The sequence below is a fragment of the Peromyscus leucopus genome, chromosome 13 (genome assembly GCF_004664715.2).
Source record: "Peromyscus leucopus breed LL Stock chromosome 13, UCI_PerLeu_2.1, whole genome shotgun sequence".
NCBI classification, from domain to species: domain Eukaryota; kingdom Metazoa; phylum Chordata; class Mammalia; order Rodentia; family Cricetidae; genus Peromyscus; species Peromyscus leucopus.
This window is the reverse complement of record NC_051074.1, coordinates 10,490,894-10,516,061: the sequence shown is the minus strand read 5'-3', so window position 1 is coordinate 10,516,061 and position 25,168 is coordinate 10,490,894. Positions and strand designations below refer to the sequence as shown.

The window sequence follows — 25,168 nt, the reverse complement described above, 5'->3', positions numbered from 1 at the left end:
AGGGTCTCTTTATAAAGGAGTCTAGAGGGGTCAAGATGGGTTTTTATCCATCTGCTTCCCTGGAGTGGAACTCTTTAAGTGGGGCTGGAAACCGAAAGGGACCCTCTCCCCGCTAGTCTGGGCAAAGGGGTTACTGAAGAAGAGGCTCATGTCGAGGGGAGCCTCGGCCTCGGAGCCCCACGAGTCCGTGTCTGTGCTGCTCGAGTCTTCGGCTGTTGTGGGTGGGTAGCTGAGCTGCTCTAGCTGGTCTATAATGTCAGAGAACTGGAAGGCTGAGCTGGACTCGGAGCGCACTGAGAAGGCTGGGAAGTTGACCATGGAGCTGGCCTCAGACTGGTTGGCTGAGCTGGATGTGTGCAGAGAAAGCCCACCATGCAGAGGCATGTTGTTGAGGGAGCTGTTTTCAGACTGGTTGTTCCTAAGGGAGCTGGTTTCAGAAGGACTCAACAGGCTCTGCATCAGGCTGGCCTGGGCCTTCACCTCAAACAGCTCTGAGGTGTCTGAGGGATGGACATTGCCATTGAAGTCACTTCCTTCCCCAAATTCAAAATCATCTTCTACACTCATGTCCACTGCCTCAGTAGAGTATCTGTCTGGGCTGGACTGAGCAGACTCTGGGTGCTGGAAGGAATCCAGACCACACAAGGCAGGGGACCCAGTGGACTGGACAGGTAACAGGGACTCCTGAAGGACTAAAGAACTGTATGGGAAAGAAAACGCCTCAGAGCCTCCAGCAAAGAAAGAGATGTCTGCTGGGTCATCATCTATGAACTCTTCAGACACCTGCAGCTGTACATTTGTCAATGTGAAAATAGGGGTCCCTCTGAGGCACTGCCGGCCACCCTGGTACTCCCCGCTGGGCAAGAAGGAGCTTGCAGAAAGCTCATCCTCACAACTGTCATTTCTACAAATAGCTTTGAGTCCCCTGCTGGCCCTCCCTTTGTTTAGGTCTAAAGCATTGAGACTCTGTCCTTTGGGACAGGCAGAACCATGGCTGTTCACAACACCACAATTCCCGGCACCTGGACCAGGCTGGAGCACAGGGGGTCCAGGGAGATGGGCCGACTGCGTGCTGGGGCCTTCGGATGATGATGCTCTGCTGTTCCTCTCTGCTGCTGTGCTCTTGACGTAGGGAGCCTGGGGATCCACAAGGGAGCTGCTGCTGTCCTTCACACTGGGTATACCAGCGGGGGACAGAGAGGAGGCAGGCAGTGCATAAAAGGAGGCATTTGCTGAAGACAGGGAGGCAGAAGTTCTCAAGCCATCGGTGAATGAGACGCTCTGGGGATCAAAATTAAGAAAAGAGGGAACAAATAAAATTATAAAACACTATTACAAATTGTAAACCCAACGGGGTCAACTTCCAACATCTATACATCCTTACAACTTTTCTTGAAAGGGGAACCTGAGCAGATTTTTCTCTTTCACCAAGCGAGGATTTGGGTTTTATTTGGAGACAGTCTCACTGTAGCCTTGGCTAGTCAGATTCGTGGCAATCTGCCTCCCAAGTACTGGGATTATAGATGTGTAGAAATGTCTAGTACTGCAACCTGACCCAAGGCCATCTGCTTATAACACCCTTTAATTCCTTCCCCACTCCTGTGGCATGAAATGTCATCATAGAAAAAGAAACTATCACAGAGAACTACATGACAAGGTTTCTGGGGTAGCCCTAGTCCTCCTAAGTCTATAAGCAGATACGTTGGGGTGTTCACATCTCTATTCAGCTAAAAGGGCCCTTCACTGTGGTGCTGACACGAGGTGACAAGGACCCGTTTACGGCTCCAGGGCTTGTGAGTTAGCGATTTAATATCACCAAGGAGGAGATACACGTCAGTCCACTGAGAGTGAGGTGGGAGGTTGAGAATCACGGACTAGGATGTAGTGATATCATTCTGAAGGTGGTAGAGTGGCTCCATGTGAGTCAGGGGAGCCTGACAGCAGGGCAGGGGAGCGAGGGAGTCACACTGTGGTTCTCTCTACCCCAGGTCCCCAACCATGTCCTCACTCGTGATGCCACAGCTGAGGATGCCTTAGTTCTCTACTTGCCAAGCATCACTCCCATGTGTGTGCTACAGTAAGACACAGTCACACAGAAAAACCCTCAGCTGGGGGGGGGGTGCACACTTTTTTTTCCCTTGGTTTTTCGAGACAGAGTTTCTCTGTGTAGCTTTGTGCCTTTCCTGGATCGCGCTCTGTAGCCCAGGCTGGCCTCCAACTCACAGAGATCCACCTGCCTCAGCCTCCCAAGTGCTGAAATTATAGGTGTCAGTCACCATGCCTGGCATATTGCTTTTTCTTAATCACTCAACCACATTTCTTTATTTTCTGTGGGTTTTTAAAATAAATTAGATAATAAAAGTGTAAATGTAATTTTAGTGTAAAAAATTCAATTAAAAGATGGGAACACCAAACATTAAGATACAAGGCTCAAAAGAAGCTCTCAGAAACTGTGTTCAGTATAAATGACAGACCATCAATAAAAAAGGGCAGACACTGCTCAGAATGAACTATAAGCAGCACAAGGAAACAATTACACAATGGTACCCGAAAGCAGAATTGGCCGTACAGTCATGCTTGAGTGTGGGAGTTAATATGTAAATGGTATAAGGCGTGTCGTGAGGCAGACCTGGAACACAGACTAGTCACTTATGGCTCAGCATAGGGGTGCGGAGCAGCTGATATCTCACTGGGGACATCCCTGCCAAGTGTTCTTCCATGAGGAGGCTGCACACATCTATGTGCATCTTTGCATTAACACAGCTGTAATCAGACCAAACACACACAGCTGCAAAGCTATTTCCTCTGTGCTCCATCTTCGTACAGCATCCTTCAGGAGCGGTGCGGCAGCCCGCCGCCACCGCAGAGGCTACAGCGTGCTTAGGAAGTCACCGGCACAGCGGGCAGCTGTTCGGGTTTCCCAGCAACCGCAAACACTAAGACTCATCATCTGGGATTCACTGAGTCAGGAGTGTGCGCTGAGTCATGTGAGCCTTCTTACAACACTGGGGATGATTGTCCAGGAGAGTACACCCTGGTGGTTAACATCGCTGATGGTTCAACCAAAGACTGACCTGTTTAGGCAGATCTACAGTGAGAGCATGAAGAGATGTCCGAGTCTTACTGTGCCGTCTGCAAAACAGAGAATATGCTATGAGGCTCACACCCCCATCTCCATATCTGTATCCACAAAGAAAGCTCACATAAGAACATGACCAAGACAGGGTGGCAAGCTAGAAATTGGTAGCATAAAAGGAATGAGTAACTAAAATTAAAAAAGAAATTCAAAAGGGATAAAATTATATATTCAAACTAAAGAAAATTTCACATAAGTTTTGAAGTGGCTTACCATACCATCAAGGTTAGCATTAATTGTCAACATGACAGGATCTGGAATCACTTATAGGGACAAGCATGTGAGGATCATTTAGCTTCTGGGTACTCCTTGAGAATTATGCTGATTATGTTTTTTTGTTTGTTGGTTGGTTTGTTTGAGACAGGGTTTCTCTGTGTAGCTTTGCACCTTTCCTGGAACTCACTCTGTAGCCCAGGCTGTCCTCGAACTCACAGAGATCCGCCTGCCTCTGCCTCCCGAGTGCTGGGATTAAAGGCGTGCGCCACCACAGCCCAGCTATGCTGACTATGTTAACTTCCACTGTGAACGGAATCCCTCCCTGGGAGGGGATCCTATGCTTGAGAAGGAGAGCGAGCTGAGCAGAGGCCCCAGCGCTCTGCTTCCCGACTGGGAAGGCACTGTCACCACCACTCCAAGCTCCTGCTGCTCTGCTCCCCACTGTGAGGACTGAAACCTGGAGCTGCAGACCAGAACAAGGCCCTCCTTCCGTAAGGGGCTTTTGTCTGGTATTTTTATCAGAGCAGCCGGAAGAGAAACTAAGACACCACAATCATATACACAATGAGCTATGTAGTTTAGAGACTATAAATTGATACCAACTATGAATACAATTATCTCCATGAAGACATTACAAGCCCATTTTTCTGAAAAACAAAAACAAAACAAACAAAACAAAAACCAAAAAAACTCAGCATTGAAATACATGTTTATGCCTTTAAAATGTCATTTATCCAAGTAAATATTTAAAATAAGCTGGACATAGTGGCACATGCCTTTAATCCTAGCACTCAGGAAGCAGAGTCAGTAGGATTTCTGCAAGTTCCAGGACAGCCAAGGCTACATAGACAGACCCTGTTTTTAAAGGGGGAGAAGGGGCTGGAGAGATGCTCAGTGGTTAAGAGCACTGGCTGCTCTTCCAGAGGACCTGGGTTCAAGTCTAAGCATCTATATGGCAGCTAGCCACCATCTGTAAGTCCAGACCCAGGGGATTTGGCGCCCTCTTTTGGCCTCTGGGAGTATTGCAGGCATGTGCCGCGCAGACAAATGAAATGCCCCCACACAAAAATGTTAAAACAGAAAATGTAAAGACATACACTTTATATCATAAGTACCACAGAGTTACCTTTCATATGGAATTCTCTTCATCCCACCATCTTTGACATAGTCTACTAGTTGTTTCTGAGTTCTTCCACTACAAATAAAAACTCAGTTAAAAACACAACGAAACAGTAATCAACAGTGTTACCATTTAGAGTTAAGAGCAGACTGCCCATCGTCTTCCAGAAACATGTGTTAATAACTCAATATTTTCTTTATAGTAAGCATAGCCAATTTTCTAGGTAGTTTTAAAGTCTATTTTCTCATATTTTGAATATTTGATTTTTTCTCTATGTACTGTCCCTCACAAAACTACTCCTAAATACACTTATCTGCCCAGCCTATGACACCTCCTTCTTTCTTCCCTCACCCCAGCAGTCAGCTGCCCCTGAAGCTGAGGTTAGCCCTACCTGTATCTGAAGGAGGAGCCCCGGCTGAAGAAGACAGCTTTTGCCTTTGGCTTGGGCTGGTCAGAAAGCCTAAAAAAGGTATGGTATTCCACACATATCTTCCAGAAGTTCTTACATTCATCTCTGCTACCCAGCAAGAACTCTAATGTGTCCTGGTAGGGTCCCTAGAAACAAAATAAAAAGGTTCAAGAAGCAAATAAAGAACTGGAGAACAGAAAGCAAGTTCTGGAAGCAGATCATATCACAGGCAGTCTCAAAATTAAAAATCAGAGCCAGGCATGGTAGCACATGCCTTAGATAACTACAGGTTATAGTTTTCAGGCTCACATATATCAACATGAAGAAATCATTACTGTCTGTCTCTTTGAGTTCTTGGCATAGATTCCTAGAAATACAATTGTGAGCTCTAGGACCACATGCACTTTGAATCTTATGATCTATATCACCGAATCATTTTCTACAACTGCAATACTTCCATTCTTCTTCTTAGTCCTAAAAAGTAGGTGGCCAGCCAGGCGGTAGGCACATGCCTTTAATCCCAGCAGAGGCAGGCACATCACTGTGAGTCTGAGGCCAGCCTGGTTTACAAAGCAAGCTCCAGGACAGCCACGGCTGTTTATACAGAGAAACCCTGTCTCAAAAAACCAAAACAAACATACAAAACAAACACACAAACAAACAAACAAAAAAACCCTAAGTGTTTAGAGATTTAAATGTAACTTTAAAACATGCCATTTCAATAGTTGTTTTCTTAAACTGAGCAGTGTAGCAAGCTTTCTTATGGGCCACCAACCAGCTCCCAAACCATGACAGAGACTCATTAGTTATGAGTGCTTGGCCTTATCTTATGATTGTCCCACTAGCTCTTATAACTTAACCCGCTTCTTTCATCTACGCTTTGTCCTAGGGATTTTTATCTTTCATTCTGTATGTCCTACTCCATGTCCTGTGGGCTGGCAGCTGCCTGGCAGCTGGCCTTGGGCAGCATCTTCTCTTTCTCCTTCATTCCATTCTCTCTCTTTCTCCTCTCTCCCATTTATTCTCTCTGCTCACCAGCCCCACCTGTCCCTCTCCTGCCTAGCTATTGGCTGATCAGCTTTTTATTAGACCAATCAGGTGCCTTGGGCAGGCAAGGTGAAACAGCAACACATCTTTACATAATTAAACAAATGCAGCACAAACAAATGCAACACATCTTTACACAGTTAAAGTGATATTCCACAACAGAGTAGTATTTCTCTTCTACCTTTCCAGATTAACTCTAAGAAACACTTTTTACTCACAGAGAAAAAGGAAGCCTTTGACTTGCATCTTTTCATCCACAGAGAGTAGAGAACTACTTTAAATAATTAACAGCAGATCACCTTTCTTTTGATTGGACCTGTGGCATGGAGCTACAATCACAGCACTTAGGAGTCTGAGGCAGGAGAATCAGGAGTCAGAGCATAGTGTGGGGGGACACTGTTTCACAAAACCCAAAACCAAACAAAATAACAACAAAAAACAACCCAACAGCCAAGTAAACACACAGACATATGCAGACAGACATACAGACAGACGCGTGCTCCAAGTCTCTACTGAAGTCAATGCAGCCCATACTGCACATGAACATGGACAAAAGCCCCATGTGCTTCTCCGAGGCTTAGATAGAGACACTCTTCTGATCAGTCCCAGGGACCAGAGTACCCTGAAGCCCACCCAGGTGGCATCTCAAGCTTCAGCCAGGCCACGGCTCAGCTGATCTACTGTTTCCTAGCTTCCTTTGAACAAAGAAGATACAATTTAAACACTAACTACTTGAAGTATTGAATTTTCCCTATGACTACATTGCACAGATTACATTTTTTATATTTCTAATCATCTGATGGTGAAAATGGTGGTTATTAGCTTGTCAGCTCTTGTTGACTGAAATCTCTGATAAAAAGGGAGGGTGTTTTTTGTTTTTTTTTTTTTTTTTTTTTTTTGTTTAGACTGGATCTTGCTATATAAACCAGGCTGGTCTCAAACTTTGTAATTCTCCTCCCCAGCCTCCAGAGCACTAGGATTAAAAGGAGTTCTTATTTCTTGATAATCAAGGATTCTTCAATCAGACCTAGTCAGGGGTCAAGTTTTGGGGGTTATTTATTGAATGTGTCTCTGTGTGTGTATCTATGTGCACCATGTGTGTGAGCTGCCTATGGAGGTCAGAAGAGATCCCCTGAAACTGGAGCTAGAGATAGCAGTGAGCTGCCAGGCAGGTGCTGGTAACGGAGCCAGGTCCTCTGCAAGCACACTGCTGAGCAGAAGTCCTCACTGTGTATTGCTGACAGGTCCAGATTACTCTCAGCGTCCTAGGCTCACACTAAACTGGAAACCCTCGGGTAGGACCTGATAAGCTCCCTAGAGGGGCAATGTGGGCATGTGGGGCCCCATGGCCTCATCCCCATCTTGACTCTGATCCCAAGTCCCAACTTTAAATTATCAAATACCTGATCCTGAAATGATTTATAAAGTAGGGTTTTTGGAGACAGGGTCTCTAGCCCAGGCTAGCCTCTAATTCCCTAGGTAGCCAGAGATGACCCTGAGCTTCTGATCTTCCTGCTTCTTCCTCCAGAGTGCTGAGATTTTATATCAAATGCTTAAAAAGACTCTTAATATTCTGTAGGATTAAACTGCCTAACAATATTAAAAGTTTTAAAATAATACTCACATGGACCTCTGGGTGGAGTTTGATAAGAAACCTTTTCCTCTTGAAGCTTAGTTTCCGGACCTTGGACCAGTTGAAAGTGTTGATTTTGGTGGTTCCCTGGAATATCAGAGACAGATACACAGGGTACATTTTATTACAATGTAAGCGCACATGACTTTTCTCATAGAGCAGAATCCGCTTCAGCTACATCCTTGATGAGCAGCAGAGCAGTTCAAGTGCACATCACCATTTCACCTAGAACAGCTCTGAATCCAAATGCCAATATCACATATATTATCTATTTTGCACTGGTGATTTAAATTTCTTAGATACAGCTTCATTGCAAATTTTAAAAACCAATGGTAGCATCACATATTTTGAAGTCCCCCCAACAAAGGGAAGTGTCTGGAAGAGGCCGTGGTGATGGCCAGGCTGGCAGAGAGGGGTGTCAGGTTTCTTCCTAGGAAAAGGCAGGAAGATGGCCCTAGATTGCACTGTAGTTAAAGAAAACTTCTGATTTCCACATCCACAGATGGGCAGACACAAAAAACAAATACAGGTGGTGACCAGTGTACACATATGTAGCTTTCAGAGGGCTTAGAAATGACTCCCTAAGAAGTAATGGGCAGACCTGGCACCCAGATCTTGGTTTCTTTTTTAAAGAAAACTTTTAGCTGGGTGGTGGTAGTGCATGCCTTTAATGCCAGCACTCAGGAGGCAAAAGCAGGTGGTTCTCTGTGAGTTTGAGGCTAGCCTGGTCTATCAACTGAGTTCCAGGACAGCCAGAGCTGTAACACAGAGAAACCCTATCTTGGAAAAAAAAAATTATTTTATTTATTTATTTTTTTACTAGGGTCATCAGATTTGGGAGCAGCGGCCTTCAATGGCTGGGCCATTTTGCAGGCCTAATCCTATTTCTAAATGTGTAACTTGCTCTACCTTTGTTTTTCTAGCATTCTGATTTGTTTTAGGGATTGATGTTTCCTCTGTAATAACAGCAGACTGACAAAGCCCAGCCTGAAGCAGCAGTGAATCTACAGCAGTGAATCTACAGTAGAGCCTCCCTTTCATTCTTAACTGAAAGCCTGTAACTGTAATTATCCTCTGTAGAACCAGTAAAACCACCAGTTCAATTTGTGTGGAACAGTGTGTGTGTATGTATGTGCTCGAGTGTGCACGCATGGGTGCATACGAGCCATGGGACATATGTGGAGGTCAGAGGACAGGTTGTAGAAGGCAGTCTGTTCCTTCCTCCATGTGGCTTCCAAGGATAAAACGCACATCACCAGGGTTGGCAGCAAGCAAACTTACCCAATGAGCCACCATGCTACAGGCTAATTTTTTTTTTTTTTTTTTTTTTTTTTAGGCTTGCTTTGTTGCCCAGCCTGCCTGAGGACGGTTGGGATTACTGTATTAAGGTGTCAGTGGTAAATGCACTGTGATGATGTAAAGAGCACCTTATCCATAGGACATGCACATAAAGGTCTGAGGGTGAGGACGTATGTCACTAATCTCAGAGGACACTGTGGCAGAAGCAGGGACGGAGCTCACCAAAGGGTGAATCCAGGTTAAGGACAGAAGGGGTTCTCTGTGCTGTCCTGACACTCAGCGTCCCGGGGAAGCTTCCACACCAGTGCTGCTGGTGCAGGTACCGGCACCAGCACTGACAGGTGCTAGACAGCCAGGCTTTTCAAAGAAGCCTCCAGCCGCCTGTCAATCTGCCAGCGTTCCCGGGAGCTGACAAGTGGAGGGACCGTGTCACCTCCTAACTGCAGGTTTCTCCTGAGTCTACATGTTCAGGGAGGTGCCTTGATTCTGACCTGACACACCATGGGAGGGAGACCCCTGGACTGCTGTAGCACGGGGAATGCACACTGTCTGCCAGTGGCTGCGACTGATCTTCATCCACACAAACCAGGCCTTCTGCTTCCAGCCCCCCCCCCCTCCATGTCTAAAGCTGAGCTCCCTGTCATCAAAAACTCTCGCGGCCCAGCAGAGTTTACCCCAGAATGTCCTCCGCCCCACCCCCAGACAAGATCCTGGTCCCAGTTTCAGATCCTAAAGGTGACTCTGGTTCACCATTGGAAGGAATGACAAACAGATCCTTGGGCAGTGGTCAGCCCAGCGGTAGTCAGGATTGTGAGTTCCAGGGCAGTGAGCACAGCTGTCCTGAGCGAGAGAAGGACCAGAAAGCAGCTTCTTTGTGGTAGGAGATGGGTCGGATCAGATGATATGCTAAGTTTCTCTTCTGCACACAGCACTCACTCATCACAACAAAAGTCCACCAACAAACACAGCAACAACAAACTGTACCAAGCCACTGTGCACCAGGACTCTGGCCCCTCCCCGTCCTTCCACCTACCTGGAACACGAGGACACCCATGTGAGAAACTGCCAGATTAATCTTGGTCCCTTCTCTATCAGAAGCCGTGTGAAATCTGATGCCATACATTTCCAACTTTCTTGCAATCTCCAGCACCTGGAAATCCGATTCTGCAGGTGTCTGGCCCCTATAATGAAGGACATTTTAACATATCAAACACTTGTCTTCTATAGGTCAGGAAAACAGTCAGATAAAGTCAGCTAACAAATCAACATGGAAGTTTTTATTTTTAGGGGCATGTGGCTCACTTCTATGCATTTACCAACTACAAAACGAGCACACCATATAGGAGGCCAAGGAAATAGGTTCCTTCTATGATGGTCTTCTATATTCTTACTCTAATCTACTTGTAAAAGGTAGAATGTTTCATCTGAATTCACTAAATGATTAGTTTTACAATTTACTTGAAGTTATATGCCAACAACACTAGCTACTAAACAGTGAGCTGGAGGAAACGTCCTAAATGATACTGGTATCTTTCTTATCATCACAAAACAACTGAATTTACTGTGTGGTAGTGGTGGTGGTGGTGGTGATGGTGGCGGCGGCGGCGGTGCACGCCTTTAATGCCAGCACTTGGAAGGCAGAGGCAGGCACATCTCTCTGAGTCTGAGGCCAGCCTGGTCTACAGAGAAAGCTCCAAGACATCTAGGGTTACATAGAGAAACCCTACCTTGGGAAAAACAACAACAACAAAAAATAATTGATCTATCCACATAAAGGTCTCCTAACATGCGATACAGTCCACAGCCCAGGTTACATCACTAGAAAACAGAAGTGAATCTGGCCAACATCCTATTAAGCAGCCTCAGGAAATCAGTGCTCACATGAAGTCACATCTGGAGCAAAGGAAGGCTCCCCTGCTCTGTGCCTGAATGTGGGACTTTCCCCTTACTTTGTTAGACCCACACGGGCTGCTGCATGTTCTCAGACCAGAGAACAACCAATGTTACTTCAGTTCAAATTCTGCAGAAGCCTAACAAAAGCCCCTGGTTAAACATCCTTTAGCTCTAACTGCATCACTCCCACTCCTGACCAACTTACGTGTGCCTCTGATGGAAGTCTAGTATCTTTTCCAGGGACTGCTCCTGGTTGGGCAAGTACTCATTGGCTTTGAGGTGTTCTCGATCCAAGGCTTCATCATAATCCCCTATCTCCGCTGAGATGAGACAATGAAAGCAAATATTTTATATTTTATCTTTCTAAATATTTCCAGCATATTTCCAAATATGTTGTTCAAAGATAAACATAGAAAGGTATAGGGATTTTCCCCTCTAACTCCTGAAGACCAAAAATTCTGATGATAGTTTATAGTGAACCCTGAGTATAATGACAATTTTTATTTTATGTTTTAAAAGATTTTAAAAAGTTTGTGTGTATGAGTGTTTTGCCTGCATAGAAATGTAGCATGTACATGTACCATGCGCATGCAGAGCTTGAGGAAGCCAGAAGAAAGCATGTACTCCTGGAGCGGGAGCTGCTGATGGTTATGAGCCAGCACGTGGATGCTGAGAACAGAACCTGAGGCCTCTGCAGGGGCAGCAAGTGGCCTTAACCTTTGAGTCTCTCTCTCACCCTAGCTTACTGTTTGTTTGTTTGCCGAGTCAGGGGTTCTCGGGGTAGCCCTGGCTGTCCTGGAACTCTGCAGACCAGGCTGGCTTGAAGTCAGAGATCTGCCTTTGCTACCCAAGTGCTGGGATTAAACATGTGGGCCACCACTGCCCAGCTTCTATTTTTAAAAATCAGTTTATAGCCGGCCGGTGGTGGCGCACGCCTTTAGTCCCAGCACTCGGGAGGCAGAGGCAGGCGGATCTCTGTGAGTTCGAGGCCAGCCTGGGCCACCAAGTGAGTTCCAGGAAAGGCGCAAAGCTACACAGAGAAACCCTGTCTCGAAAAAAACAAAAAAAAAAAAAACAAAAAAAAAAATCAGTTTACACATATATTGTCTCATGAATACTATAACCACGACAATTATTTTGCTTTAGAAAAATGCAGGCTAAATCATTTTTTTTTCCTTCAGGGCTTTTCAAATTTTTAAAAATCTCCTAAATTTATAAATTAAAAAAAAACATTTATTTATTTTTATTTTATGTATGTGAGTGTTTTGCCTGAACACAGTAAGTGCACCATAACATAGCCTCACCTTAGTCTAGAAACAATGTGGGTCCTTCCCTTCCTATAACTTCATAAGTCCTGTAAAACCTGTGCCCGCATCTCGGAATCTCTTGCTACACTCCTCACGGTCTATTTCTGAAGTCAGTTAGTTTTTGCACCCTTCTCCATCACCTTGTGTTCCACATAAGACTCTACAGGAATGTGTTCTCTTCCCTTCGGTGTTAATGTTTAGACAGCGGGGCCTCTAACTCACCCTCAGGTGGCCCCTTCTGGGTGTGCTGAGGATCTGATTTACAGCCTGACTCTGGACTGAGTAAGTATTGCTGTTAAATTGGATAAAGGTAGATGGGGCACGGAGACAGAGGTCAGTCTGGGGTACACAAGTTAAGGCCAGCCCAAGCTGTTTAAAAATATAAACAACAGTAACAAAACATCCGAGTGCTGGTTCAGTGGTGGAATGTCTGCGTAGCATGTGTGAGGCTCGCTGTTCTTTTCCAGCACCGGGAAGGAGAAAGAGAAAGAGTAAAGACAAATGGGAGTCAACTCCGAAGAAGGAATGTAACTGCAGATTTGGGCTTTGAGCCTATGTGCAGAGCTATTTGTCAAGGCGTGGTACATTACAGAAGTTAGCTTTCATCTTATCAAGAATACATCTAAATAGAAATGCCCATTTAAAAACAAACCAAAACCAGACTTGTCAATTACACACGAGCACCAGCCAAGCAAGGGCCCCTCCCGCCGGCCTGTCCCGGCCCTTCCCTGTCCCGGCCCTTCCCTGTCCCGGCCCCTCCCACTGGCCTGTCCCGGCCCCTCCCACTGGCCTGTCCCGGCCCCTCCCGCGGCGGCGGCGGCGGCGACACTAACACTGCAGAAGGTGGGATACGAGCAGGGCTGCAGTGGCGGCAGCGCACGTCAAGCGTTCTTCCAGGAGGTCTCTCTTGAGTTGCAAGGCAAACAGGTACCTAGACAGGTGTTCAAGCAAGAGAAGGTCAACTCCAAAGTTCTCCGAACATAACACAGACACGCCTCTCTAAGAGAGCACACAGCTCTGGGGAGCAGCACCGAACGAAATGCAGTGCCCCCCAAGCACAGGCCGAGTCACAAAAGCCCTTTCACACAGCAAGCAGACACCAAAGGTCAGAAGACAAGTCTGCTCAGCAGGCTGTCGCACGTCAGAGCACACCCAAAGTGCTCAGCACACAGAGGAACCTCTGTCCAACAGCAGGACAGAGAAATTCGCCTTTTCAGGCATACCACTAATCCACACAATCACACTCTCTGAGGGAATACCTTCAACAAGGAAGTTCATAAATTCCTATGACAAAACTGCAATCACAGTTTTGGACGGAAGAACAGAAATACACAGTTAAGACAGCTTCAAATGTGCTGTGATGCTTTGAAGCAGATTGATAATACTCAGTCTCAGTGAGAATCTAAGACACACGTACTTTAAAGCACCACTGGTGAAAATGTAAATAAAGAAGGCAATTGGAAAGCATTTTTGAGGCCAATCATGGTGGCACACATTTTTAATCCCAGCACTCCAGAGGCAGAGATAGGTATATCTCTGTGAGTTCAAGGTCAGCCTAGTCTACATAGTTAAGTTCCAGGAAAGCCAGAGCTACATAATAGTCAGACCCTGTCTCAAAATAAATAAGTAGGTAAGTAGGTAGGTAGGTAGGTATGTAGGTAGATAAAAAAGAAAAGAAAATATTTATATCTTAATTTAAGCCTTAATAAGTATGACTAAGTAGTTCTTTCTAAGTATTGTTCTGGGAGTTACAAAACTTGGTGAATAACCCAAACTCCCTGTTTTCACAGAAATTTACACTTTGGTACAAACTATAATTTTACTAGATTTGTGAATGGAGAGATGGCTCAGCAATTAAGAGCACATTTTGCTCTTCTGGAAGACCTGGGTTCAATTCCCAGCATCCACATGGTGGCTCACAATTGTTCTGTAACTCCAGTTCCAGAGAATTTCATGGTGGTCACCAGACACGCATGTGGTACACAGAAACTTGTGCAGGCAAAGCACACACATGCAAAAAAAAAAAAAAATTACTACATTCTCTCTTTTTTGATAAACGAAATGGAATGCTTCTGAACCGCATATTGTTCTTACGTAGATGGCATGCTAATCTCTGTATCCTTTCAATTTTAGCATACACGCGGCTGAAAGGAGTACCTGTACTCCTAGAATTTAAGATGTGTGCTCTTGAACCAGATGGTTCCATGCTAACAGATTTTCCACAGCAGTATTCCCAGACTTCACAAATGCATGCCAACAATGATATTTCTTTATGATATTTTAATAGAAAAACTGGGAATAAGCCCCAAATGCACTAAGCTGCTAATGACTACATTAGGTGCCCGTCTACACACAGTGTGAAAAGGCTATGGATCACTAAAAATGGGGGGAAAGTTTCAATGTACAGTTCACATGTATCATTTGATAGTGCTTTGTAACATCATTTCCTTGAGGCTCTAAGCTGTGTTCACTGAAAGAACTCTTAGGAAGATCTCTGCCCAGTGTTAGAGCTTACCTGGGGGGTAGGGAGTGGGCAAGGACAAAGAACTTTGGTTTTTTATTTTACATAACTTTATTTGAAATTTTCTTTTTTTGCCACAGATATACTTTTTAATAAATTAAAGGGAGAAAAGGCCTTCTGAATGAAAATAAGGGGGCATAACTGACTTCCCGGGCTGGGGTGTTGGTAGAGTGCTCACCAAGTGCATGAAGCCCCGGCTCCATCCCCAGCAACACTGAAACAGGCTGTGGTGGCCAATGCCTAGCGCCCCTAAACTCAGGAAGTGGAAACAGGGGGTCACCCTCAGCTGCTCAGTGAGTTAAAGGTCAGCCTTAGTCATAAGAACCTTTTCAACAACAACAAAACAAAACAACAAAACAAACAAACAAAAACCAGATTGCCCCAAACCAACCTGAACCTAACACTCAGACACAGGATTCTAAATTAGAGACTATTTTGTTTAATTCGGGAGAATATGATTTAGAAATGATTCCCCTTCAAAATGGTCCCGTATGGTGCTTCTCAGAGTTCAGTAAGTTACCAAGGTGTGTTTTATGTTCACTTACAGTAGCACTGCCTTGCTAGCTACAGTTCAGTCTCCTCATCAACCTAAGAGTAAGAGGCTGAGCCGATGCTGCTCTCCTTTCTCTGCACCTGACAGTCCATGAGTTCCTGCACGGTCCATGATCTACAGAGCCTTTAGGAGGGGTTCACTGTAACTCATATGATCCTGGCTCAGTCAGGACTTACTCATTTTGGGGACACTATGATAGGGTCCTATTCTCTTTCATCTGCATCTGACCCAGGGTTTTGAGTCTATTTTATTTTTTATTTTATTTTGGCTTTTCAATATATGGTTTTTCTGTGTATCCCTGGCTGTCCTGTAACTTGCTCTGTAGACCAGGGCACTGGCCTCAAACTCAGGGATCTGCCTGACTCTGCTGGAATTAAAAGTGTGTGTCACCATGCCTGGCTTGAACCTAATTTAAAGTTGTAGCTTTATTTTTCATTATAAAATCAATATACATAAGCATAAAAGGCACAGAGAAGATTCCCTAATCTTTCCCACCTCGAGTACTACTGTTACATTTTCTGCCAGGATTTCTGTAAAAACAGCAACTTATAATTAGAGAAGCAATGGAAACTTCCTCATACCCCTATGTGACTCATTCTACGCCACTATTCATGAGGACTATTGCATGGTATACACCTCTCACTTAAGTAGGTTTTTGTCGATAAATATTTATATGATCAGAATTTTGGCAAATTTTAATTTGACAAATTTAATTTAATTCGTAAATATAAATCTAAGCCATGCAGAAAATACTGGTTTGAGATTGTTTTGGCACTCCATTCAATTTTTATTTTCAAGTTTAAAGCATAGATCCTTCTTATAAGTTCTACTTCATATTTGTGTCTGTGTAAGAACCAGCAGCTAAGATCTTCTTTAACTACATTCACTGGCATTTATTTGTCTCCTAGCTCATTTATTTTTTAGTTTAAAAATATTTATTTGGGAATACTAATGTGCCACACACATAAATGTGGAAGTGAGAGCATGACTTTTGGATGTTGTTTCTCTCTGTCCACCATGGGTTCAGGTCAGCAGGCTGGCAGCAAGCACCTTTACCCACTGAGACATCCACCCTGTTCTCACTCATTCTTTTTGTTTGTAAGTGTGTGTGTGTGTGTGTGTGTGTGTGTGTGTGTTTTAATGCACTAAAGATAACTTTAGAGGTACCAAAATGTGTCGATGCTGCATTAAGGAATGAAAACAAACACTTCATTTTGTATTTATTTGACCAAGAACAAGCCCAAATTAGAATTCTCTGTCATTCTCCTTATATACTCCATCTGTCACACTTCATGGTTACTGGTCAGTCTGTCGTCTGTCGTATATATTTGTGCCTGCCTGAATGCTGTCTAACGTCTGACAGTCCCTTAGGTCTGTCTGTCCCTTAACAAAGAACTTGGCTCTGAATTTATTGAACTACACAATAAACAGCACAGCAAAGGGATGAGGGGCCCTTTACAGAGATCTTTAACAGAGCTCTACAAGGGAAACCATTTTACTGACCCCAACTCACTCAGACAAACAGTATCCATATGCTTTTCCAATATTTATGGTGGATATTTATTTTATAAGGTTGTTTCTGACCTATTGGCTGCTTTCAGCAGATAGTTACCACAACACACACACACACACACACACACACACACACACACACACACACAATCTGGGTGAGGGGCATGGAAGAGGACATAACTTAAGATTGAAGCCATTCATTAGCTTAGGCTGTAAAGGCTGATTGCATAGGCAATCCAAGGTGAGGCTGGTTGGTATGATGTTAAACACAGAAGGAAAAAGATATATGAAGTGGGCTTTTTGTCAGTTTCACACAGGCTGGAGTCATCTGGGCAGAGGGAACCTCAATTGAGAAAATGCCTACACCAGAACGGTCTGTGAGCAAGTCTGTGGTGCATTTTCTTGATTAATGATTAAATAGGTGAGACCATCCCAAAGGGGGAGGGGCTGCAAAACAGGTTGAGCAAGCCATGAAAAGCAAGCCAGTGACCAGCATTCCTCCTCCGCTTCAGTTCCTGCCTTGAGTTCCTACCCTGACTTCCCTCAGTGATACAGAGTGACCTGAGAGTTTTAAGATGAAATAAACTTTTTCCTCGCCAAGAAAAAGGTTTTGCTTTGGGTCATGGTATTTCTCCACAGCAATGAAAATCCTAACTAAAACAAAGATAAAGCTTATGTGATTTCAAGGTGTATCATTAACTTGGCTGTGAGGTTCAGCAAAAATTCAGTCTCTCTGGATGCAAGGGATATTTTCATAAAATTATAGCACTGAAATAGCATATTGTAATATTTTTCACAATAAATAAATAAGATGTAGTAAAAATACAGTTCGGCTACACTCAGTAACAACTAAGTAGAAAGAGGGCCTCATTCCCTCCTAAGCACTCAGGCAGGTGGATAACAAACGTCCCTGATCGGCGTGAGCTCATTACCTTGTGTACTCTTCCTGCAACTGACCAGGGTCTGGTGGGAAAAATTTTACTGCCAGACGAAGCACTGCGTTCTTTGGCCCTATAAAAATAAAATAAATAAAATGTCACAGATAAGGTTAATCTCCATATTTATTTTTTCTATAATAGAATATCAAAGACATTTCCTGTGCACTCATTTATGAGTCCTTAATTACCAATCACATGTATTGAGAAATTTTAATAGTTTGTTTTAAGCAGAGATTACTTGGGGAACATTCTAAAGTAGGTGGGAAATTACACATTAAAACTTTAAAATTAATGCCAGGCATGGTAGTGTACACCTTTACTACCAGCATTTGGAAGGCAGAAGCATGTGGATCTTTGTGAGTTCAAGACAAGCCTGGTCTACAAATTGAGTTGTAGGCCATCTGGGGTTCCACAGTTACACCCTACCTCAAAAAGAAACAGAAAAAAAAGCTAGAGAGGATACAGGTGAGTTGGGAAAGTATGTGTCTATCATTCCCAAGGCACTGGGCTCCATTCCCAAGACCACATAAAAACCAGGTGTGCTGTGTATCCTATAATCCCAGCATTGGAGAGAGAGAGGCAGAAAGACCAGGAGTTCAAGGCCATCCTTAGATACATAGCAATTTTGAGGCCAGCTTGGACTACATGAGATCCTTCTCAAAAACTAAAATTTAATTATGGCCAGCTATAGTGGCTTACAGCCGTAACCCTAGCACCAGGGAGGCTGAGGCAACAGGATTACTGTGCATTTGAAGCAATCCTAGGCTACATGATAAGTCTGAGGTTAGCCTGGGCTACAGAGTAAGACCCTGGCTCTAAAAACAAAAACAGTATTAACAATGAATTTAAACAACAACAAATATGGGCCAGGAATGGTGGCGCACCCCAGCACTTAGGAAGCTGAAGCAGGAGGGTCATGGGTTCAGGACTAGTCTGAGCTACAAAGGAACCTTGTCTTGAAAATGAGAAGATACATAGAACAAAATACATTCCTGATTATATTTTAGGATAAAATTACATTAAGATGCTTATACCATTAATATTGTGGTGATAAAAACATGTTTTTAAGTTCTTATATACATTAGAGAGAAAAAAACATCACCAGCATTAACTAACTGAACTAGAACAATCTGACTTTGCAAAAGGCACCAGACACAGCAGATCTGATGTCTGCACCACTGAAATTTAACACCAGAGCTGTATAGTTTTTAGGGAAAGAGGAGGAAGTTGGCTAAAATGCTATGGCAACACGAACAGTCTTTTTTTTCTCTGCACAAGTTACTTCTATGTATCCTTTTCTCCTTAATGTAGTTACTAAAAAGGTGTAGTCAATGCTGCCCATGACAGCACATGCTTGTAATCCCCTCACTGGGGAGGCTAATGTGCAGGATCATGGTGCAAGGGCAGTACGGAATATGTGGAAAGATCCTGTTCCCCTCCCCACATCCAAAACCCAAACCAACTGGGCAGTGGTGGCGCATGCCTTTAATCCCAGCACTCAGGAGGCAGAGCCAGGTGGATCTCTGTGAGTTCGAGGCCAGCCTGGGCTACCAAGTGAGTTCCAGGAAAGGCGCAAAGCTACGCAGGGAAACCCTGTCTTGAAAAATAAAAAAAAAAATTAAAAAAAATTAAAAAAAAAAAAGAAACAAAAACAAAAACCCAAACCAAGAAAATATAAAAAAAATCCCCGAACTAAAGTTTGTTTTGTTAAGTGTTCGCTTGCATATATGCATGTGCCCAACATGCCTGCCTGGTCCTTGGAGGCCAGAAAATGGTGTCAGGTCTCCTGCACTGGAGTTTCAGGGGATTATAAGTCTCCATGTGGGCAGCGGGTCCTGCAAGGGCAGCAAGTGCTCTTAACCACTGAACCATTTCTCTAGTCCTCCAGAAGTTTCTTAAAAGAGGCCTTGCAATGTCTCCTCATGACTTAGAAAGAAACTTCTTTTCTCCCCCTAACATACTGACCCACAATTAAGATACCAAGCAATAAATCCCATGACTTTCAAATTTAAGGCAAGTTACCTATGATGATTGAGTTAAATCTAGTGTCCTTATGCCTGTTTACTGTAGTTTAAAGCCAACAGCAAAGCGACTTCAAGTCTATCCACTGTGACTACTCTTACCACTACCCAGAGCCGTGACAATGCCTGTGAACATGTCAAGAGTGCACTGATCCAGAACAAGGTACTTACTTCGTACTTGCCTAACGACGGGCTTCATGGGCTCAAGCCAGATCTAAACAGGGTTTTAAAGAGAAGAGAGTGAACCTAGTCAATAATTTCCTCATTTAGTAAGTATACTACAAAACACAAACAATTAATTAGAAGATTTTATGACTGGATATTTTATATTGTTCTCTTACGCAATAATCACATCTTAATAAGCTGTACAGGAAGCTCAGCAATGCCTGCTTCAAGGAGCTGGAGCACCACTAATGTGCTATAACTCCGTAACACTAATCTGGATAACTCTCAGCTCTCAAATAGAACCAGTTGTGAGCAAGCCACAAACTGATGCTGCCATGTGCAAGGTGTCTGCTGTGCACTGGAGCAGAAAACCCAGGCGAACCCACCCCGCTGCAGGGCCGAGACACGACAGAGCACAGCAACGACATACTTTCTGATCTAAAGGGCTGATGAGTTTTTGTTTTTAAAATAGTCACATCTATAAAAAATAATATGCCACACTTTTACAGTTTGTTTAGTACGTAAAATGATGCAAAGTTAGTCACTTTGCTCAAAATCAACTTGCAACACAATTCAGATCTAGCAGGATGCATCGGTGGTTGTCATGGCAACTCAGAAGGTTTCCTTGGCACAGGTGCTCATGGGTGGAATGAGTTTAAGGAGGATATGCATTTAGGCTTAAAGGCAGGCATATTCCTCACAGGTGAAATCAAGTACTTTACTATCATAGCTTTGCTAAGAATGTGTGTCACTTATCAAACATCTTGTTTACATCATTACAGTACGACCTAAAAGGCTTTCTGTACACCGTGGACACCATGGCTATTCTACAACAGTCAGATCCAGTTTCCAAAAGCAAATCAAAAGCACATACCCAGTAGGACTGGATGTTCTTAAACTCCAGACCAAAGTAGTCACATTCAATCAGGTTCAAATGCTTCCACACTTGTGTCAGTAAGACCTGTCCATCACACTTAGGCTGCAAGGAGACAGGTGAGAAAAAGCTCACTGACTGTATGGAGAACAAGAAAGGTTTGTGAAAACTGGCATAAAGTCACATGTTCCACATAGCGTTTTCTTGAATTTCTTGCTTCATTTTGCCTTTCTGTGTATAAGATTCACAAACTATCACATAGAAATAAATAGATTTTGGGCTTAGAAACTGATAGCAAAATAAACATACAAACAAAAACTCTATCTTACATTCTTAGTATGGTTTAGTCATTTCTTTCTGATTCTAGACTACAGCAACCATTTCTAGGTTCAGTTAACATTTTATCAAATAACTTATCAATATAATTTACAAATAAAAAGTAGCATTCCAAAGTCTATTTATGTAGCATTCCAATGAGTAATTTACTATTTGACAATATTCACATGCTATGTAGCCCTGACTGTGTTGGAACTCACTTTGTAGACTTGGCTGGCCTTGAGCTCAGAGACTCACCTGCCTCTCTGCCTCTCCTGTGCTGGGATTAAAGCCATACACCACCACTGCCTGGCTGAAAAACTTTTGAATAGAGATGCTGAACAAATAATCTAGAATCATACTGAATTGATATAATTTATCTTCTACCACACATAAGCTGAGGAAGAAAAACAAACAGAGCTTAGTGGTTAATAAATTAGTCCCAGGATAAATTAAACCAGTGGCATTTCATTTATCTTAGAGGATCAGGAGAAAGGTCTGTAAGGCAATTCCACCTTGTGATGAAACTGTAAATAAAAAAAGTTTTTTGAGGGGAAGAGATGTTTTCATGGTGCTGCATGTGGATGTCAGAGGGCAACTTTGTGGAGCTGAATTTCTCCTTTCACCTTTACATGGCTTCTGTGGTTCCTGGGGATTGAACTTAGGTTGTCAGACTCAAGGCTACCTTGCTGACCCTATTTAAGAAATCGAGGTGTGGGGAGCATGATGCTGCACACCTGTGATCCCAGCACTCAGGAGACGGTGGCAGGCTGGCTTCTCTGAGTTGGAGGGCCAGTCTGGCTTACATAGTGAGTTCCAAGCAAGCCAGGGTTACCCAGTAAGACTGTTATCTCAAAAACAAACAACAACAACAACAACAAAAAAACCAACAAAACAACAACAAAAATCTTTAATATTATAAATTCATATGTGTAACCATTGGGGAGGAAATTTGAAAATAATTTTCAAAGTTTAGTATGTATTTATCTGTCCCAACAAGGCCACCTCTGGAACTTTTTTTTCCATATAGACCGTCTCATAAACTGCACAAAGCTAATTACACAAGGACACACTCAGTAGAGGATTGGCCAAATGAGTAATTGTAGCAAGCTCATGGCTGTAATCTTAGTACCTGGGGAGGCTGAGCCAGAACAACACACAGGATGGGTTCCCAGGTAAGCTGGGCTCAAAACCAGACATACAAACAAACAAACAAACCCATAAAACCCAAATAAGTAATAACACAATCATGATGAAAAGAGCACACCAAACTCTTTTTTGTTTGTGATTTGTTTTGTTTTGTTTTGTTTTTTTGAGACAGGGTTTCTCTGTGTAGCTTTGCATCTTTCCTGGAACTCGCTCTGTAGACCAGGCTGGCCTTGAACTCACAGAGATCCACCTGCCTCTGCCTCCTGAGTGTTGGGATTAAAGGTGTGCACTGCCCAGCTCAAGAAATTTTTTATTCATTTTACATACCAATCACAGATGATATAATTATTTTTTAAATATTTATTTATTATCCTTACTTTGTTTACTTGATGCTTGCTGCATGAGTGTGTGGTGCCTGCAGAGGTCAGAGGAGGGCCCCAAATCCCCTGGAACTGGAGTTAAGGGTGGTTGTAAGCAGCCATGGGGGAGCTGGGAACTGAGCCTGGGCCCTCTGCAAGAGCAGTCTCCAACTTGAGACAATTCTTATCACCAGTGGCGCAGGTGGTAAGAAAGCAAGACATTGAGCACAGCAGGCAGGTACTCTATCACTAGCCACATCCCTAGCCTGATGTAATTGTAGGGATTTTTCATGGATGGGGTGGGGCAGGGTCTCACTACATAACTTACATGGCTAGCCTGGATCTCATTAAGTAGACCAGGCTGGCCTTGAGCTTGCAGTGGTCTTTTTGCTGCTGCCAGTCAGTGCTAGGAAGACAGATGTGGGACAGCGGGCCACCAAATGTGAGTTTGTTTTTGAGAACAGTTTTCACTGAATGTGCATGAGTATTGGGCCTACACATATGTATGTGCACCACAGGTGTGCCTGGAGCCTCTGGAGGGCAGAAGAGGGCATCAGATCCCTTGTAACTGGAGCTGCAGGTGACTATGTGATGTTGGAAACCAAACCAATGTCCTCAGCAAGAGTTCTTAACTGCTGAGCCATTGTCTAGCCCCCAATTCTTTTTTAGACAAGATCACATCTAGCACAGGCTAGCCTTGCGCTCATTATGTAGACAAGGCTGGGCTTGAGATCCTGATCCTCCTGTTTCTACATCTTCAGTGCTAAAATTAAGGGCATAAGCCATCATGCTCAGCATCAGAAGTTATTCTTTTGTTTTGTTTTGTTTTTCCAGGAGACAGTTTCTCTGTGTAGCCCTGGCTGTCCTGGAACTCACTCTGTAGACCAGGCTAGCATTGAATTCAGAGATCCACCTGCCTCAGCCTCTCAAGTGCTGGGATTAAAGGCATGCACCACCACCACCACCACCACCACCACCACCACCACCACCACCACCACCCAGCTCCAGAAGTTATTCTTTATCATTTTAAGATTGACTTCCAAAATTCCATGTTGTTGTTTTAACACTTATAGTAAAAGAGAAAAAAGAAGCTAGGTGGTAGTGGTGGTGATGGTGAATGCCTTTAGTCCCTTTAGTCCCAGTACTCAGATCTCTGAGTTTGATGCCAGCTTGGTCTACAAAGTGAGTTCCAGGACAGCCAGGCTGTTACACAGAGAAACCCTGTCTTGAAAAAACCAAATCAAACTAAACCAAACCAGAGATGGAGCAGGGATGAGGGTGGGGAGTGGGGGAGAGGTAAAAACCTAGAAGGAAAAAAGCAAACTATCCTAAATTGCAAAATTATATTATTTTAAAAATCCAAGGATAGCAACTGAAAACTATTATAAAAGAAGTCAAATCCAGTCATGAGACCAGGAGAAAACGATTACACAAAAGTCAATAGCCTTTACTTACACAATTAACTATAATTTGAGGACAGATTAGAAGAAACAATTACATTTTCAACAAAAAAAAAAAGTGAGCCATCTTGGAACAGTCTCACTGAGTCTCTAATACTGTTCATGCCTGCAGCTTCTTGATGGATTTTCTATTATCTCAGTAAGGTACCAAAGTCTCCAACAACTGTCCTGTTCTCAGCTTCCTCCCTTCATATGCCATTGTTTTACTTTAGGGGTAGGTGCTCTGATGCTGGGTACATGTATATTTCATTACACTTTCAGGCTGAATTGACCCATCCATCATTATATAGTGACTTTCTTGTTTGTACAGACAGTTTACTTTGTCTGGTGAAGTACAGCCTCTTTTCTTCTAGTTAACATTTTCATGGCATACCATTTCAGCCTATAAGCATCTCTGAATCGAAATGGCATGTTGTTTGTAGACAGCATATAAGTGGGACTTACAGACTGAACTCAATTCCTATAAAGATTCTAATGGCATTTTTATATAAATAGAAAAATGTTTAAAATTTGTGTCTAACCACAAAAGGTCTCATATTACCCAAAACAATCTTGAAAATAAAAACAAAGTTGGGCACATCATACTTCCTGATTTCAAATGACATTATAAAGCCACATCAATCAAAACAATATGGTACTGGAATTAGCTATATACAAAACCAATGAAGTATAGTGAGTTCAGAATAAACAGAAGCAATTAAGTCAACTAGTTTTTTTTTCTCAAGGAGACAGAATAGAAAACAATAAACTCTTTAATAAATGGGACTGGGGAAATTGAATAACCACATACTAAAGAAAGAAACTGGACCCTTACCTAATACCATATATAGAAGTCAATTCAAAATAAAGACTTTAACATACCTGACTTAAAACTATAAAACTTCTAGAAGCAAGGCCCAGTATAGTATATCCAATGCCCAGTACACACTTTTAAAACTGGCACATGAGGGGCAAAGACAAGATGATCACCACAGCTGGAGGATAACTCAAGGGACGGTACTTTCTAGCATGTACAAGTCCCTGGGTTTGATCCTTTGTGCCATGAAAAGAAAAGGAAAGGAAGATGAGAAGGAGGGAGGAGATGGAGGAGGAGAGGAAGAAGAGGAGAGGAAAAAGACAGAAGGAAGTGAGAGAGGGCTTAATGAGCTCAGAATTAGAGATACACAAATGAAAATTACACTTACCATCTCTCTCTGCAAAGTACACCGTGTTGGAGAATGTGGAGAACAGGCATGCTCATG

The 25,168-nt window shown here is 43.3% G+C and overlaps 1 protein-coding gene across 1 annotated transcript in view; it reads right to left on the bottom strand.

Annotated features, from left to right (window-relative positions):
* The window catches only part of Farp2 (FERM, ARH/RhoGEF and pleckstrin domain protein 2), a 97,861-nt gene that overhangs the window by 38,059 nt on the left and 34,634 nt on the right, over window positions 1-25,168 (bottom strand). Inside the window, exons 3-13 of the mRNA XM_028890616.2 lie at window positions 20,645-20,749; window positions 19,777-19,819; window positions 17,579-17,657; window positions 12,894-12,991; window positions 10,959-11,073; window positions 9,894-10,041; window positions 7,553-7,648; window positions 4,864-5,027; window positions 4,479-4,547; window positions 3,075-3,132; window positions 1,023-1,281 (exon numbers count right to left, since the gene is read on the bottom strand). Of these exons, the coding sequence (XP_028746449.1) occupies window positions 1,023-1,281; window positions 3,075-3,132; window positions 4,479-4,547; window positions 4,864-5,027; window positions 7,553-7,648; window positions 9,894-10,041; window positions 10,959-11,073; window positions 12,894-12,991; window positions 17,579-17,657; window positions 19,777-19,819; window positions 20,645-20,749 (1,234 nt within the window). The remainder of the gene's footprint in view (window positions 1-1,022; window positions 1,282-3,074; window positions 3,133-4,478; window positions 4,548-4,863; window positions 5,028-7,552; window positions 7,649-9,893; window positions 10,042-10,958; window positions 11,074-12,893; window positions 12,992-17,578; window positions 17,658-19,776; window positions 19,820-20,644; window positions 20,750-25,168) is intronic.